Source organism: Bos indicus, chromosome 20 (genome assembly GCF_029378745.1).
Source record: "Bos indicus isolate NIAB-ARS_2022 breed Sahiwal x Tharparkar chromosome 20, NIAB-ARS_B.indTharparkar_mat_pri_1.0, whole genome shotgun sequence".
NCBI classification, from domain to species: Eukaryota; Metazoa; Chordata; class Mammalia; order Artiodactyla; family Bovidae; genus Bos; species Bos indicus.
The window spans coordinates 6,771,906-6,790,983 of NC_091779.1; the positions used below are offsets into that span (position 1 = coordinate 6,771,906).

At 40.6% G+C, this 19,078-nt stretch overlaps 1 protein-coding gene across 1 annotated transcript in view; it reads left to right on the forward strand.

Annotated features, from left to right (window-relative positions):
• Positions 1-19,078, forward strand: part of LOC109575074 (beta-hexosaminidase subunit beta-like) — a 34,904-nt gene that overhangs the window by 13,314 nt on the left and 2,512 nt on the right. The window contains exons 4-10 of the mRNA XM_070774537.1: positions 4,242-4,288; positions 4,546-4,656; positions 8,168-8,269; positions 13,849-13,978; positions 16,337-16,517; positions 17,097-17,180; positions 18,398-18,470. Coding sequence (XP_070630638.1) covers positions 4,242-4,288; positions 4,546-4,656; positions 8,168-8,269; positions 13,849-13,978; positions 16,337-16,517; positions 17,097-17,180; positions 18,398-18,470 — 728 coding nt within the window. The remainder of the gene's footprint in view (positions 1-4,241; positions 4,289-4,545; positions 4,657-8,167; positions 8,270-13,848; positions 13,979-16,336; positions 16,518-17,096; positions 17,181-18,397; positions 18,471-19,078) is intronic.

Genomic DNA, 19,078 nt, shown 5'->3' on the forward strand with positions numbered 1-19,078 from the left:
GAGGCAACCACACACACTATGATGACCTAGAAAAGAAGAGAACCCTTCCCCCATTTTAAATTCCCGTGAATTTAGAAATGTAACAAAGTTTGCAGGAATGCTGTGAAAAGATAAAAATATAATCTAGAGTGATTGGAGGCAGTGAGCAGAGAAGAACCTTAAAGGCTTTTCCTGTGACTTTCAGTCTGAACTTCAAAGTTCCGGCATTGGGACATTTACTTTTGCTGTTGGAAAGCTGCTTTGACCTCTTCTTTTAAGAGGATAAGATTTTATTTTACTGGCTTCCAAATTAGTATGGCTTTGAAAAAGGAGAAGAATAATTTTCTTTAATGTGAGCTAGCCAGCCAAAGTTATAGTAATTAAAAGGAGAGAAGGCTTTGAATTTGACTCAGGTTGAGTGTTATTTAGAATAAAATAATGATTGTTAATGCTATGTTTTATAGTCATAATAATAATGGTATGATTGTGGTCTTATTCAAAATAATGACATGAAAATAGCTACAGATACTTACCCCAAATGTAACTTCAGATATTATCATCTAGATTATTTGCATATAATAACTTTTACCAGTCTGGTCTGCCTGTCTTGTCTGGGGCCTGTTAGGAATGTCACCTTTATTGATGTCTGCCCTAATCCACATAAGAACTTTTGAGAGCGTTTTGTGAATCCAGTCCAGGAAGTCCTTATTTTCTGCTTACTGTCAGACTTTGAAAATAACAAATGTGCCATAAATGATATTTGAGGGTGCTGCCACTTAACAGAAAATTCCAAAGTTATTCTGTATTTGGGGGTAGGAAGGAGGCATAACTGAAGCAACTTTTGAACTTTTCATTCTTCCCTAATTTTCTTGAGGTATAATTGACATAAAATTATATTAGTTTCAGTTTTACAACATAATGATTTGATATTTGTATATAATGCAAATGATCACCACAGTAAGTTTAGTTTCCACCCGTCACCACACATAGTTAGAAAAGAATTGCTTTTCTTATGATGAGAATTTCTGAGATTTACTCTTTTTAGCAACTTGCAAATAGGTAGCACAGCATTTATTAATCACAGTCCTATGCTGGGCCTCACGTCCTAGAACCTATGAACACACGAAAGATTGTACTTTAGACCCCTCACCCGTTTTGCCCACCCCCTACCCCTGCCTCTAGTAACTACCAATCTATTTTTATACTTATGAGCTTGGTTTTTGATTTTTCAGATTCCACATCTAATTGAGATCATGTAGTGTTTGTCTTTCTCTGTCTTATTTCATTTAGCATAACGGCCTTAGGTTCCATCCATGTTGTCGCAAACAGCAAGATTTCCTTCTTTCTGTGGCTGAACAATATTCCATTGTATACATATGCGCACCGCATCTTTATCCATTCATCCCTTGATGGATAGGTTGTTTCCATATCTTGGCTATTGTAGTTAATGCGGCAGTGAACACAGAGGTACATATGTTTGGGGTGGAGGGACTTAGTGTTTTGTTTTCTTTGGATAAATACCCAGAGGTGGAATTGCTGGATCATGTGGTAGCTATATAGTGGCTTCACCAGTTTATATTCCCATGAACAGTACATAAGGGATCCTTTTACTGCATATCCTCACCAACACTTGTTATTTCTTATGCTTTTGACCATGGCCATTCTAACAGGTGTGAGGTGATATGTCCCTGTGGTTTTGATTTGCCTTTCCCTGATGGTTAATAGTTAAAGTTATGACCAACCTGGACAGCATATCAAAAAGCAGAGACATTATTTTGTCAACAAAGGTCTGTGTAGTCAAAGCTTTTGTTTTTCCAGTAGACATGTATGGATGTGAGAGTTTGACTATAAAGAAAGCTGAGCGCTGAAGAATTGATGTTTTTGAACTGTGGTGTTGGAGAAGACTCTTGAGAGTCCCTTGGACAGCAAGGAGATCCAACCAGTCCATCCTAAAGGAGATCAGTCCTGAATATTCACTGGAAGGACTGACGCTGAAGCTGGAACTCCAATACTTTGGCCACCTGATGTGAAGAACTGACTCATTTGAAAAGACCCTAATGCTGGGAATGGTTGAAAGCGGGAGGAGAAGGGGATGACAGAGGGTGACATGGTTGGATGGCATCACTGACTCAATGGACATGAGTTTGAGTAAGCTCCAGGAATTGGGGATGGACAGGGAAGCCTGGCGTGCTGTAGTATATGAGGTCTCCAAGAGTCGGACATGACTGAGCGACTGAAATGAACTGAACTGAACTGAACTGATGCTTAATGATGTTGAGAAACTTCTCATGTACATGTTGGCTATTTTTGTGTCTTCCTTGAAAAATATACCTGTTCACAGTCTTCTACCCATTTTTTAACTGGACTGTTTTTTGCTATTGAGTTGTATGAGTTCTTTGTATATTAACCCCTTAATAGATACATAATTTGCAAGTATCTTCTCCCCTTTGGTAGATTGCCTTTCGTTGATGATTTCCTTTGATGTGCAGAAGCTTTTACTTTGGTGTCGTCCCATTTGTTTATTTTTGCTTTTATTTCTTTTGCTATTGGTGACATATCCAAAAAATTAATTCTTTTTTAAATGTTTAGTAGAATTCACTAGTGAAGCCTTCTAATCCTGGCCTTTTGTTTGTTGGAGATGTTTTATTATTGTTACCATCTCCTTACTAGTAATCAGTCTCAGATTCTGTTTCTTCATAATTCAGTCTTGGTAGGTTTTCCCTCTAGGAGTTTATTCATTTCTTCTAAGTTGTCAAATTTGTTGGCGTATAATTGATCATAGTAGTCTCTTACGATCTTCTGTGTTTTTGTAGTATGTTGTCACATCTTCTCTTTTATTTGAGTTTGTACTACAGGGAAGCCGTGGAGATACTGTGGGTTTGGGTCTAGACCACTGCAGTAAAGTGACTATCTCAGTAAAGGGAGTCACAGAAATATTTTGGTTTCCCAGTGCATGTAAAAGTTATGCTTACAGTATACTGTAGTTTTTCAATAGTACAGCGCAATAGCATTATGTCTTAAAAATAGGTACATACCTTAATTTAAAAATGTTGCATTGTTTAGTCATTAAGTTGTGTTCGACTCTTTGTGACCCCATGGACTGTAGCCCACCAGGCCCCTCTGTCCATGGGATTTCCCCAGCAAGAATAATGGAGTGGGTTGCCGTTTCCTCCCCCATTTTAAAAATACTTAATTGGTAACAAATACTGATCATCATCTGACAATGCAAGGTTGCTTCAAACCTTTGATTTGTAAAAAAAAAAAAGCAGTTACCTGTGAAGTGCAAGAAACTGAAGTATCCCTGTCTTCTTAGGTTAAAATCTTCCTTGGCAATATAGTTATCAGCTAGAACCATGAATTTTGGTAAAGTCAAGGCTGGATAGAGGAATTGGCCTATAATGTAGGGAATAGTCCACATGCATAAAAAAGTCTCTGCTGTTATAAATAGAACACTGTAAGTTGGGCCTTTATAGTTTCATGGTGTTTTCTGGGCCTCTTTGCCCTCTGTTAAGTTTGCTGCTGCTGCTGCTAAGTCGCTTCAGTCGTGTCCGACTCTGTGTGACCCCATAGATGGCAGCCCACCAGGCCCTGCCGTCCCTGGGATTCTCCAGGCAAGAACACTGGAGTGGGTTGCCATTTCCTCCTCCAATTCGTGAAAGTGAAAAGTGAAAGTGAAGTCGCTCAGTCGTGTCCGACTCTGAGCGACCCCATGGACTGCAGCCTTCCAGGCTCCTCTGTCCATGGGATTTTCCAGGCAAGAGCACTGGTGCCACTGCCCTCTCCTCTGTTAAGTTTAGGTACCTTCTAAAGTGCCTATGGCACCCCACTCCAGTGTTCTTGCCTGGAGAATCCCAGGGACGGGGGAGCCTGATGGGCTGCCGTCTATGGGGTCGCACAGAGTCGGACACGACTGAAGCAACTTAGCAGTAGCAAAGTGCCTATAATATTGTATTATAAAAATTCTTTCTTATAATGCTGTAAATGTATTAAGGAACTGGAATTTTGTTTTCTTAAAACACTATTTTTTTGTGTTTATCATTAAAACAGAAACAATGGTATGGGCACAATTAAGTAAAACATTTTTATCTGATAGCATCAGGGATTTTTTTAAATTGAGCCTTGATTTTAGAGAGTATGTTACAGAGTATAACATATTTAATTTTATTTGCCTTTCCTGGCTATGGTTCTATGCTTGGATAATATATCTTTTATTGTCTCCTTTATAAATTAACACAATAAATTATAAATTTTATTTTCCTCAGGTTTAGAGACCTTTAGCCAGTTGATTTACCAAAATTCATATGGGACTGTAAGTATGATTATTGTATGTTACTAACATTATTGGATGGACATAATAAAGCATTCTATAGGAAAAATGTAAACTTTTTAGCTATTTATTGCTTCTTGAATGTTTCTCCTCAAGTGTGTTTCTTAGATGGTAAATGTAATTTTTACACTTTGTTTGGTTTTAAATTAATCTCATCTCATACTTGCAGAGACACATGTAATCATCACTGAACTGGAGAAAATTCTGAAAATAAATAAAAGTTTTCTTTTGTCTTTTAGTTCACTGCCAATGAATCCAACATTGTGGATTCTCCCAGGTTTCCTCATAGAGGAATCTTAATTGATACATCTAGACACTTTCTGCCCGTTAAGACTATTTTGAAAACTCTGGTAGGTAATTATTTTAATCCACTGTCTGTTCTGAAGAAGTGTTCTTGTATGTTGTTGCTTTATGTTGGTCGCTATGCTCTTGTGCTGGTTGGAACAAGGGATTCATTTTCCATATACTAATGTATTTCCGTGTACTAAGGATAAGCAGTGGACTTCTTCCCTCCCTTCCGTGAGAAATGTATTTCCTCTGCAGAGAAGTGGAGGCTCCCCTAGGGAATCACCCTCTTGTTTTCATTGAGGTGGGAGAGAGGCTAACCCAGTATTCAGTAGCATTGGTAAGGAAAACACTCAGTTTTAATGCTGCCTATTGGCCCTCTGTGTAAACCTCAATTGTCAAATCATGGGTGGAGACTTTTCACGAGGAATACCTTACCTATAGTTGCTGCTGCTATTGCTGTTGAGTTACTCCGTCCGACTCTTGACCCCGTGGACTATAGCCTACCAGGCTCCTCTGTCCATGGGATTTCCCAGGCAGGAATACTGGAGTGGGTTTCAGTTTCCTTCTCCAGTATCTCCAGTTACTGACCTTTAATTTTGTGACCTCCACTTACTGTTTTGTAAGTGGTCTAGAAAGGAATCTGAGAGCAGCTTTGTAACTAAGAAAATGTTCCAAAGAAATATGGAACCTCAGGTGGTGGGAGCTGGGAAGCAAATTTGACATAACTCTTCTCTTACTGACTTTTTATTGGTTCATCCCTCCCATCACTGTCAGTTTATGAGGATCAGGAAGTTTCCCTGTACCTTCACTGAATCATTTATGAACATAGCATGTTATAAAAAAGTTATTTTTACATTTCCATTAAAACCTTGATTTTTTTCTTCAAAAGACTTAATTGTAATTTTTAATGGAAGAAATACAGGCTTAGCGTAAAAAAAAAAGTTTGAACATAGATATACATAAAACAGTGATTCCATAATCTCATTTACCAAAGACTGACATAAATTTTTATGTCCCATTTATTTCATTTTAGACTTGAAGAATGAATTAACATATGATTCTTTTTCTATTGAAATGTAGTTGACATACAATATTCTATTAGTTCCAGGTATACCAAATCATGGTTTGACATTAGCATACATTATGAAATGACCACCAGGATAAGTCTGGTATCCATCTATCCCCATATAGTTATTACAGTATTATTACATTCCCAGGGCTTATGTATTGCGTAGCTGAAGGTTCGTTCCTCATAATCCTCTTCACCTATCTTCACCTACCCCCTTACCCTCCTGGCAACCCTTCTCTGTATTTCAGTCTGTTTTTGTTTCATTTTGCTTTTTAGGTTTCACAGATAGAGATCCTTGGTATTTGTCTTTCTCTGATGTATCTCTGATGTATTTAACATAATATCCTCTAGAGTTACCCATGTTGTCACAATGGCAAGATTTCATTTTTTTACGGCTGAGTCCACTCTATTCTGATTGGAGAACTTAGTCTATTTACATTTAAAGTTGCCATTGATGGATAGATACGTACTGTCATTTTGTTAATTGTTCTGGGTTGTTTCCATGGTTCCTTTTTGTTCGTTTTATCTTCTTTCACTCTCTTCCCTTGCCATGTGATGGCTATCTTTAGTGTTATGTTTGGATTCCTTTCTTTGTGTGTGTGCCTATTAATAGGTTTTTGGTTTGTAGTTACCGTAAGGTTCATATATAACAGGCCCTGCCTCCTATGGGGGCTGCTGCTCCCTGGGTGGGCAGAGCTGGGCCCTGGGGCAGCTGCCTGTGGGACTGGCTTCTGGGACTGGCACTGGCCTGTTAATGGGCAGTTAAGTCTGTGGTGCTGACAGTCTAGAGTGAGGACTCCAAAACAGCGCTTGACATCCCAGTGTCAGCAAGCTCCCCAGATGGCTCCCTCTGGTGCTCTTGTTCCCAAGGGCATTCCCAGTAGTCTCCTGCCTCTCTGGGAGGCTAGCATCAGCAAGTGGCTCTGACCCAGGCGTCTTAAAAATTACTGCCCCTGCCTTGGGACTAAGAGTCTGTGAAATTTGAAAAGCACAATCTGTCTCTTGTAGCCCTTCAGCTCTCCCGTATTCAAGTCCTGCTGGCCTTCAGTGCTAGATGTTTTGGGGGGCTCCCTGTCTCAGTGTTGGACCCCCTGGTGTGCAGAGCCTGATATGGGCTCGGATTCCTCACCCCTTTGGGGAGAACCTCTGCAACTGTGATAACCTCCCATTTGTGGGTCATCTACCCAGGACTGTGGGTCTTGACCCACCTACTTATCTCCTTGTGTTTCCATCTTTGTATCTTGAGTTCTGAAGACATCTTTTCTGCTAGGTTTCAGGTCTTTCTCATCAATAATTGCTCTTACTAGTTGTAATTTTGCTGTGTTTATGGCAGGAGGTGAGTAAGAGGGTCTTCCTGCTCCACCTTCTTGCCACATCTTGAGCAGGGAGGCTATATGTTCTGATTCTCTGATAGGGAAAGTCTCTCCACCTATTTTCCATTTTCTTCATATCATCTTTTATATTTTACATACATATTATATTGTTTATTCCTTCAGAGTATACATAAAATCAATGTACAAATTTCTGAGAATGTTAATTGGATTTGTGTTGTGTGTGTACTGAATTTCTTTCATTTGTAAGAAAGAGTTGGCACTAAAATCTCAGAATTGTGGGAATTGTAAATCCCATTTTTCCTCTGCTCTATTCCCAAACACCACAGTAGTGGTAGCCAAGAGCTACTGGGAATTCATGAGCTGGCTCTCTTCCAGTAGGGCAAAGTTAAAGTTTTAATTTATGATATGCATTGTGTATAGGCTTTTTGAAAAGTGAAAAGAAATTTGTACTTCTTCACATCCTTCCCTTGTTGAAAAGGAAATTTTAAAAGGAAACAGACACATTGGGAACAATCCTGGATATAGTAAGTATTAACAAATGGAAATGTACATCGGTGGTGTGTAATTGTTTTTCCTTTCCTCTCCCCACTGGGTTGTTCTTTCTGAGTCTGCTGCTTTTTTATTATAGTCACTAGTTTGTTGTATGTTTTAGATTCCACATGTAAGTGCTGTCAGTTCTTATCTTTCTCTGTATGACTTACTTTACTTGGTATCATGTCCTCCAAGTCCATCCATCTCGTAGATAGCAAAATTTCATTCTTTTTTATTGCAGAGTAGAGTCCCACTGTATATGCATACATCTTTATCCATTCACCTGTTAATGAACACGTAGGTTGCTTCTGTATCTTGGCAATTGTAAATAATGCGGCTGTGAACACTGGGGTGCATGTATCTTTTCAGATTAGTTTTTTTGTTTTTTTGGGTATGTATACCAAGAGGTGGAATTGCTGGGTCCTATGGTAAGTTTTATTTTTAGTCTTTTTTGAAACCTCCAAACTGTTGGCTGTACCAATGTACATTCCCACCAAGAGTTCATGAGGGCTCCCTTTTCTCCACATTCCCACCAACATTTGTTGTGTTCTTTTTGATGACAGCCATTCTGACAGGTATGAGTTGATAAGCTCATTGTGGTTTTAAGGTGTATAAATTTTCAACCTGTTTTACTTGCAGGATGCCATGGCTTTTAATAAGTTTAATGTTCTCCACTGGCACATAGTGGATGACCAGTCTTTCCCTTATCAGAGCATCAGTTTTCCTGAATTAAGCAATAAAGTGAGTAATTCATGTTATTGTTGTTGGTGTACAAAAATTTTTGGTATGGTTTCCTTAGAAGTTGGTAGCTTAAATGTTTCTTATTATGGATATAATTTAAATGTAAAAGTTAGATATTCGTGGTTTAAAATTTTTAATACGCTATTGCTGAGCATTTTAGGTCCACAAAACTGGTCTGCTTTTGTAATTGTTATCATAAATGTAAACATTTATGGGGCTATAAAAATACAAATTTAAAAGCTTCATGGATGTAGGAGACCTGAAACATTTGTAATTAACATAAAATTAAATAATTATATTTATCAAGTAGCCCAATTGTACAAGTGTTTTAAACAGAATTGTTCTGAATTCTGTAAATGATAACTTCTTTTCTCTCTAAAAAACTGTATAAAGTAGGGAATCTTAAGAGATAATGGCTTCTTCGTAGAGATAATGACTCCTTCGTAGAAAATAATGGTAGTGTTACAAGTGTTCAAATTGACTGAATTATAGACTAGTGAAGCAGGGAGCAAGCCTTACTACTGTCTCACTGAATCCCCTGTACTACAGAGCTAGTCACTGACAGCAAGAGAAGCCGCATGTCTCACGCAAAGTTGTAGATATGAAGGGGCAGAGCCAAGACCCTGAATTAGTCCTCTGGTCACAATTCCAAAGCTTTCCTTAAATTTTGATGTAGTTTGGATCGAAATCCTAGCAGCACTCCTGTTGTTGTTTGCTTTTAATATGGAAAACTTCAAACATATACAGAAGTAGAATTTAATGAATTCCCACTTCCTCATTGCTCAGCTTCAATAATCAAGTAATGGTCAATCCGACAGCACCTATATCCCCACCACCATTATTTTGAAGGTAATCTCAGACATCATCTCTTATTGGTAAAAAGGCCTGTTTAAAAATAACTCATATCACAGCTAAAAAATTAGCAATAATCCAGATAGCCAATCATTATTCATGTATGCCAAAGTGCCTTTTCTTAAAAAAATTTTTTTATTTGCAGTGAGATGAAAATAAACTCCATACACTGTGGTCAGTTAACATATCTGTTCTATGAGTGCCCATCCCTGACAATGTCTTTTTATTTTTCTTTTATTATTTTCATTGAGGAAATGAAGCTCAGTTTGTCCTGTAGTTTTCCACAATATGGGTTTTGTTGATTACCCGTCCAGTGTAAATATGTTCTTCTGTACCCTGTATTTACTATAAACTTGGATCAGGTCTTGATTCAATACAGATTTCTTGTTGGGATTGGGGAAGACAAGACTACTTTTTAAGGAGTTGAGCATTTATTTATATTTATATATTTATACCTTGCAAGATGTGCCATAGTAACACTTTTAATGGACCTTTATTTTCCACTGGTACTGAGTTCTAATTTTTCAAGAACATAAAACAGGACCAAAGGTAATCTTTAATAAAAAAAAAAATCAGGGCATCTCAAGGGGAATTTTTACTGCTGGCAGTGATTAAAGTGATCTTGAACGCCAACAGCTAGGTTTTGTAATAATGTGTGAATTATGATTCTAAAGCTGACAAGGGCAATATATTCAGAATTTTCACTTTGGAGTCGAACCTTTTATTTCTGTTTTGTCATATGGTCACATGAGATTGAAACAGCATGATGGTCAGTTCAGTTCAGTCGCCCAGTCGTGTCCTACTCTTTGCGACCCCATGAATCTCAGCACACCGGGCCTCCTTGTCCATCACCAACTCCCGGAGTTCACCCAGACCCACGTCCATCGAGTCAGTGATGCCATCCAGCCATCTCATCCTCTGTCGTCCCCTTCTCCTCCTGCCCCCAATCCCTCCCAGCATCAGAGTCTTTTCCAATGAGTCAACTCTTCACATGAGGTGGCCAAAGTACTGGAGTTTCAGCTTTAGCATCATTCCTTGCAAAGAAATCCCAAGGCTGATCTCCTTCAGAATGGACTGGTTGGATCTCCTTGCAGTCCAAGGGACTCTCAAGAGTCTTCTCCAACACCACAGTTCAAAAGCATCAATTCTTTGGCACTCAGCCTTCTTCACAGTCCAACTCTCACATCCATACATGACCACTGGAAAAACCATAGCCTTGACTAGATGGACTTTTGTTGGCAAAGTAATGTCTCTGCTTTTGAATATAGTATCTAGGTTGGTCATAACTTTCCCTCCAAGGAGTAAGCGTCTTTTAATTTCATGGCTGCAGTCACCATCTGCAGTGATTTTGGAGCCCCAAAAAATAAAGTCTGACACTGTTTCCACTGTTTCCCCATCTATTTCCCATGAAGTGATGGGACCAGATGCCATGATCTTCGTTTTCTGAATGTTGAGCTTTAAGCCAACTTTTTCACTCTCCACTTTAACTTTCATCAAGAGGCTTTTTAGTTCCTCTTCACTTTCTGCCATAAGGGTGGTGTCATCTGCATATCTGAGGTTATTGATATTTCTCCCAGCAATCTTGATTCCAGCTTGTGTTTCTTCCAGCCCAGCGTTTTTCATGATGTACTCTGCATATAAGTTAAATAAGCAGGATGACAATATACAGCCTTGACGTACTCCTTTTCCTATTTGGAACCAGTCTGTTGTTCCATGTCCAGTTCCAACTGTTGCTTCCTGACCTGCATACAGATTTCTCAAGAGGCAGGTCAGGTGGTCTGGTATTCCCATCTCTTTCAGAATTTTCCACAGTTTATTGTGATCCACACAGTCAAAGGCTTTGGCATAGTCAATAAAGCAGAAATAGATGTTTTTCTGGAACTCTCTTGCTTTTTCCATGATCCAGCAGATGTTGGCAATTTGATCTCTGGTTCCTGTGCCTTTTCTAAAACCAGCTTGAACATCTGGAAGTTCACGGTTCACGTATTGCTGAAGCCTGGCTTGGAGAATTTTGAGCATTACTTTAATAGCCTGAGAGATGAGTGCAATTGTGCAGTAGTTTCAGCATTCTTTGGCATTGCCTTTCTTTGGGATTGGAATGAAAACTGACCTTTCCCAGTCCCGTGGCCACTGCTGAGTTTTCCAAATTTGCTGGCATATTGAGTGCAGCACTCTCACAGCATCATCTTTCGGGATTTGAAATAGCTCAACTGGAATTCCATCACCTCCACTAGCTTTGTTTGTAGTAATGCTTCCTAAGGCCCACTTGACTTCACATTCCAGGATGTCTGGCTCTAGGTGAGTGATCACACCATCACGATTATCTTGGTCGTGAAGATCTTTTTTGTACAGTTCTTCTGTGTATTCTTGCCACCTCTTCTTAATATCTTCTGCTTCTGTTAGGTCCATATCATTTCTGTCCTTTATCGAACCTATCTTTGCATGAAATGTTCCCTTGGTATCTCTAATTTTCTTGAAGAGATCTCTAGTCTTTCCCATTCTGGTGTTTTCCTCTATTTCTTTGCATTGATCACTGAAGTAGGCTTTCTTATTTCTTCTTGCTATTCTTTGGAACTCTGCATTCAGATGCTTATATCTTTCCTTTTCTCCTTTGCTTTTCGCTTCTCTTCTTTTCACAGCTATTTGTAAGGCCACCTCAGACAGCCATTTTGCTGTTTTGCATTTCTTTTCCATGGGGATGGTCTTGATCCCTGTCTCCTGTACAATGTCATGAACCTCTGTCTATAGTTCATCAGGCACTATATCTATCAGATCTAGGCCCTTAAATCTATTTCTCACTTCCACTGTATAATCATAAGGGATTTGATTTAGGTCATACCTGAATGGTCTAGTGGTTTTCCCTACTTTCTTCAATTTAAGTCTGAATTTGGCAATAAGGATTTCATGATCTGAGCCACAGTCAGCTCCTGGTCTTGTTTTTGTTGACTGTATAGAGCTTCTCCATCTTTGGCTGCAAAGAATATAATCATTCTGATTTCGGTGTTGACCATCTGGTGATGTCCAAGTGTAGAGTCTTCTCTTGCGTTGTTGGAAAAGGGTGTTTCCTGTGACCAGTGCATTTTCTTGGCAAAACTCTATTAGTCTTGCGCTGCTTCATTCCATATCCCAAGGCCAAATTTGCCTGTTATTCCAGGTGTTTCTTGACTTCCTACTTTTGCATTCCAGTCCCCTATAATGAAAAGGACATCTTTTTTGGGTGTTAGTTCTAAAAGGTCTTGTAGGTCTTCATAGAACCATTCAACTTCAGCTTCTTCAGCATTACAGGTTGGGGCATAGACTTGGATTACTGTGATATTGAATGGTTTGCCTTGGAAACGAACAGAGATCATTCTGTTGTTTTTGAGATCGCATCCAAGTACTGCATTTTGGACTTTTTGTTGACCTTGATGGCTACTCCATTTCTTGTAAGGGATTCTTGCCCACAGTAGTAGATATAATGGTCATCTGAGTTAAATTCACCCATTCCAGTCCATTTTAGTTCACTGATTCCTAAAATGTCAATGTTCACTCTTGCCATCTCCTGTTTGACCACTTCCAATTTGCCTTGATTCATGGACCTAACATTCCAGGTTCCTATGCAATATTGCTCTTTACAGCATCGGACCTTGCTTCCATCACCAGTCACATCCACAATTGGGTATTGTTTTTGCTTTGGCTCCATCCCTTCATTCTTTCTGGAGTTATTTCTCCACTGATCTCCAATAGCATATTGGGCCCCTACTGACCTGGGGAGTTCCTCTTTCAGTATCCTATCATTTTGCCTTTTCATACTGTTCATGGGGTTCTCAAGGCAAGAATACTGAAGTGGTTTGCCATTCCCTTCTCCAGTGGACCACATTCTGTCAGACCTCTCCACCATGACTGGACCGTCTTGGGTGGTCCCACAGGTATGGCTTAGTTTCATTGAGTTAGACAAGGCTGTGGTCCTAGTGTGATTAGATTGACTAGTTTTCTGTGACTGTGGTTTCAGTGTGTCTGCCCTCTGATGCCGTCTTGCAACACCTACAGTCTTAACTTGGGTTTCTCTTACCCTGGATGTGGGGTATCTCTTCACAGCTGCTCCAGCAAAGCACAGCTGCTGCTCCTTACCTTGGATGAGGGCTATCTCCTCACTGCCGCCCCTCCTGACCTTGAACGTGGAATAGCTCCTCTAGGCCCTCCTGCGTCCACACAGCCACCGCTCCTTGGATGTGGGGTTGCTCCTCTTGGCTGCCGCCCCGGCCTTAGGCGGGGGGTAGCTCCTCTCGGCTGCTCCTGCGCTGTCGCAGCCTGGCACTCTCGGCCACCGCCCCTGACCTCGGACACGGGGTAGTTCCTTTCGGCTGCAGCCCCTGACCTTGGACGTGGGTAACTCCTCATGGCTGCCGCCCCTCGGGCATGGGGTCCTCCTGGCTTCTGCCCCTGACCTCGGACGTAGGGTAGCTCCTCTCAGCCGCGCTCTGTGCGCTGCGTGATGGTAGACATTGCTAAAACAAGGTGCTGGTTCTGTCAATAGATAGTTCTGTCAGTAAATCTGGAGTTAACCCAAAGTATGCTGAGAGTTTACTGATAAGATACAGTAAACAGATAATTTAAATGAGCCATCCAACATCAAATAAGACTTTAATACTTTGTAATACTTGAAAAGTCTGCTGGCAGATACCAAAATACAAACAGAACCATAAACAGCTCATACATTTTAATTTTAATAAATGTGACTTTCGCAGGGAAGCTATTCTTTGTCTCATGTGTATACACCAAACGATGTCCATACAGTGATTGAATATGCCCGATTACGAGGGATTCGCATCCTGCCAGAATTTGATAGCCCTGGACATACGGCATCTTGGGGAAAAGGTAAGGAGTGTGTTTTATGAGTTGCTAAAAGTGAACACGTGTACTCCTGCATCTCATGACTTGGTGTTTGCTCATTTCGTTCTTGTGATTTGCACAAAGGTAGCACTATTGATGGTTGTAATTCAATAACTACTATATGTCTATTGTGAGCAGGTCACTGTATCTAGGCATTGCCTAAAGTATAAACACAAGGGATAAAAGAAAACAAGAAATGATTACAACAAGTAGAACGTGAAAAGTAAGTTAAACAGTTACATGAGTGAAGTAACACCTAAAATGTTCTTGAGAGATCAAAGAATATATTCTTGTTTCCGGTAGAAGGACAGGCATTTAGCTGGAGGACAGCACAGGAGAGAGCAGTATGTGCTGTGCTGTGCTTAGCCTCTCAGTCGTGTCCCACTCTTTGTGACCGCATGGACTGTAGCCCCCAGGCTCCTCTGCCCATGGGGATTCTCCAGGCAAGAATACTGGAGTGGGTTGCCATGCTGTTCTCCAGGGGATCTTCCCAACGCCTGGATGAACCCATGTCTCCCGTATTGCAGGTGAATTCTTTACCATCTGAGCAACCAGGAAAGCCCATGAATACTGGCGTGGGTAGCCTGTCCCTTCTCCAGGGGATCTTTCCCACCCAGGAATCGAACTGGGGTCTCCTGCATTGCAGGCGGATTCTTTACTACTGAGTGCTTAAGAACTGCTTCTGGAGCTAGACTGCCTGGGATTTGAGTCCTATTTCTGACACTTACGGGCTTCCATGGTGGCTCAGATGGTAAAGAATCTGCCTGCAATGCAGGAGACCCAGGTTTTATCCCTGGGAGGTGAAGATCCCTTGGAGAAGAGCATGGCAACCCACTCCAGTATTCTTGCCTGGAGAATTCCATGGACAGAGGAGTCAGGCAGGCTATAGTCCATGGGTCGCCAAGAGTCGGACATAGCTGAGCGAATATTACTTTCACTTTTCACTTTCTGGCATTTATAAACTGAGTGACCCTGGGCAAGTTATAGAACATCTCATTCTCAGACTTCCCATCTCTAAAATGGTGTATTAATAATAGCCATCATGTCATGTTTTTTGAAGATTAAAAAATGAATATAAAGCACATAGCACTGCACCTAGCATTTATGATTGTTCAGTAAAAGTTATTAGAATAGACCTGGAGAATAGTGGGAAATGAGTCTGCAAAAGTAGCATGGTAGGCCTTGGGTGAGGAGTTTGCGCTTCATCAGGACACATGGAGGCCAGTGAAAGCTGCAGAGTAGAAGAGGGACATGGAGACAGCCTCAGTGTAGGGAGCCCTACGTGAAAGTGACAGATTGGAAGTGAAGGTCTGAGAGCAGAATGCTGATAACAGGGATGGCAAAGAATGTATGGAACTGAGAGACATTCTGGAAATACAATCCATAGAACTTGGCAACTGACTGACTCCAGCAAGAGAGGGACGAGAGACTTGGTGGGATGGTGACTGGCTTACCAGAATGTGAAAACTAGGAAGCTACAGAGGGAGTTTGGGGGAGAGAATTTAGTTTCTGTTAGATTGTATTTTTTATTTTATTTATCTTGGGCCATGCTGGGTCTTGGTGCCACACAGGCTTTTCTCTAGTTGCAGCGAGCGGGGGCTACTCACTGGTTGTGGCAGGTGGGCTCGGAAGTTGCGGTGCATGGGCTTAGTTTCTCCGCATGTGGGATCTTCCCAGACCAGGGATCGAACCTGTGTCTCCTGCATTGGCAGGCAGATTCTCTACCTCTGACCCACAAGGAAGCCCTGTTGGATTATATTTGAAGGGAAGCTAATTGTGTCCAGCAGGGAATTTGAAATACGGTTTGAAACTTGAGGAAAAGGATTGGGGCAAGCTGAAGATTTGGGAGCCTTTAATATTTGAGATGGGGCTTCCCTTGTAGCTCAGTTGGTAAAGAATCTGCCTACAGTGAAGGAGACCGAGGTTCGATTCCCGGGTCGGGAAGGTCCCCTGGAGAAGGAAATGGCAACCGGCTCCAGTATTCTTGCCTGGAGAATCCCATCGACAGAGGAGCCTGGCGGGCTACAGTCCATGGGTTTCAACAGTCGGACACAACTTAGTGACTAAACCACCAGCCACCAGTATTTGAGATAGTATCTGAAACGGGTAAAATCTCAGAGAGGCTGATGGAAACGGAAGCATGGTGGCACAGGGGCAGTATTCAGGAATTAGTTCTCCCTTTTCTTTTCTGAAGAAATTACCAAAGTAACTCTGAGTAAACATGCTTATCTTTTTCTGTATAACATATATCTTCAACAAAATAAAGTAGTATAATCATGTGCAAAGCCTTGTCTTTGTGACTGAACTACTACTTCAGAAAAGATTCTCCATGTTTCCTTCTAGGCCAGGAAGACCTCCTGACTCCATGTTACCATGCGAGAGAGCCATCTGGGACTTTTGGACCTATAAACCCTATACTGAATTCAACTTACAGCTTCCTGTCTAAACTTTTCAAAGAAATTAGTACTGTGTTTCCAGATGAATTCATTCATCTGGGAGGAGATGAAGTAAATTTTAATTGTTGGTATGAAAATCTGTTAACTGCCCCCCTCCTCCACTTTTCTAAAACCTTTTATCTTTGAAGTAGGTGTAGAGGTGTCCCTGGGAAAAGGGACATCTCTGAGAGGTGTTAACCTGGGACCGCAGCTCCTAAGACGGTGAATTGTTTACAGAATTCACATACTGATGCTATTGACAGAAGCCTGTAGGAAGGAGAATTAAGATGCAGAAGAAAATGGGAATTAAAAAAGAAACTAAATAGAGAACAAGAATAGCTTTAGTGAAGAGGATAATGATTAAGTGGGAGAGATTTTTCTAGTGAAAGTCTTCTGTGCAAATAGACTTAGATGGAAGAAAGACATGGGAGCTTAGGGAAAGCCATTTTTACAGGATATCAGCTTCTAAAAAAATTAATTGCAGTGGAAAGTTAACATAACTCATAATTAAATTTTAGACTTATTTTAGGCATAATTAGGCTTATTTTACTCTTTACAAACTTAAATAGATTTCCATCTGTATAAATGATGTTGGAGCTATATGTTGCTTTAAAAAGATTGGGCATATTGAACTTTTAATGAAATTTTTATCGCTGTTTTTGTTTAAGGAAGTCCAATCCAGCAGTCCTGCGTTTCATGAGGAACAAACGCTTTGGCAAAATTGAGAAACTACAATCTTTCTATATGCAGATGTAAGTTATTGAAAGCCTACTTGTTTTTATTTCATCAGTGCCTTTTGTAAAAGTTTAAGCTCTTATTTAGTACTGCTTTATTTTCTCATTTTCTCTCTGTTCCTTTTCAAAGTGTACATGTTATAATCTTTGTTACACAAAGTACAGATGAAAAATCATAAAGGAGGGTGCAATACCCATTATTCTCTTTAAATCAATAACATGGTGACTCCAATCCTTTTGCAGTGACTGTTGAGACGTAGGGTGGTAGCAGTTATCTGCTCTGTGAACTCAGCTGAAAACCCAGGCTACCCTGCGAAGGCTTCACCGTCTAGCTCCTGGAATTCATTTTGTCAACTCCAGCATTGCTTTTACTCTATACCTGTGCTGTCTGGTGTGGCAGCCACAGCCGCATGTGGCTGTTTGTATTAAATTATACTTGAAGAAAATTAAAAATTCAGTTCCTCAGTCACATTAGCCACATTTCACATGTTCAGGAGCCAACAGCTAGATGAGACTAGTGCTCTCATATTGGAAAGTGCATATAAAGAACATTTCCATCCCTGAAGATAAAGATCTACTAGACAGTGCTGCCCTATGGTAAAAAGTAGTAGACTTATTTTGTAAAGAGCCAGACAGTAATTACTGGCGACTTCACGGGGCACATGTGGTTTCATGGGCTTCCCCCATGGCTCAGCAGTGAAGAATCTGCCTGCACTGCATGAGATGTGGGTTCGATTCCTGGGTTGGGAAGATCCCCTGGAAGAGGAAATGATAACCTACTCGAGTATTCTTGCCTAGAAAATCCCATGGACAGAGGAGCATGGCAGGCTACAGTCCATGGGGTCACAAAGAGTTGGACACGACTGAGCATGCATGCATATGGTTACATACTTTTTAAATATTTTTAAGCACTGCTTTACCTATGTAAAAAGGCGCTTCCTTTGTGGTTCAGCTGGTATAGAATCCGCCTGCAATGCGGGAGACCTGGGTTCAATCCCTGGTTGGGAATATCCCCTGGAGAAGGGAAAGGCTCCCCGCTTCAAATTTCTGGCCTGGAGAATTCCATGGACTGTATAGTCCATGGGGTCGCAGACCGTGGGACACTGAAGCGGCTTCACACGCACATACTGAAAGGCATCTCTCAGTGTTGCAGTCTTTGGTATAAAGTGTGCATTCTTTACACACACTGCTAAGTTGGTGATCTGAAATAACTTTGTAATTTTTTTCAATGGTAGGGTTTTGGATATGATTTCAGCCATGAAGAAGAGATCCGTAGTCTGGCAAGAGGTTTATGATGATGAAGGCGAGGTGAGAGGTTACTAATACTGCATGTGGTTCTGATAATATAGACTTAATACTCTAACACCTTGGATGGAAGGAACCTTAAGCTTTCCCTGTAATGTTGGGGGAAGTTAGCTTACCTTTCCATTTAAGCTGCTGTTAGGCAAGAGCCACACACCGACACCAATGATGATGGTATTTATTTATTTCTTCCATTTACTTCATTCTTCAGTGCCGCCTCCTTCTCATCTCTCCCATCTTCCCTCCTCCCTCTCCATCTCCTTCTTAGTAACAAATTGAAGTACTTTGAAAAATGTTCCTTTTTTTCAGAAGGGCAAAACAAACAGATAAGAATGAGTCTTTATTGCTGTTAAGGTAACCTTCGTTTTGTTTTAAGTATCACTGTCAAGTATACTTTTTACTTTAAATGGCATTTCTCTCTGACATAATCAGAATTCTTTATTTTCCTTTGGGGCAACTGAAAATTTGAAAGTCCAGCTACTTGTATTATCTTTCCAGAAGTGTTAGTGGCATCCTGTAAGTTCCAAAGTAAGTAAAATAGTGTGGTAGAAATGGGACTAAAGCCTTAATTTATTACACCTACATGGTATTGTATATAGACAAAAGGTAAAAAA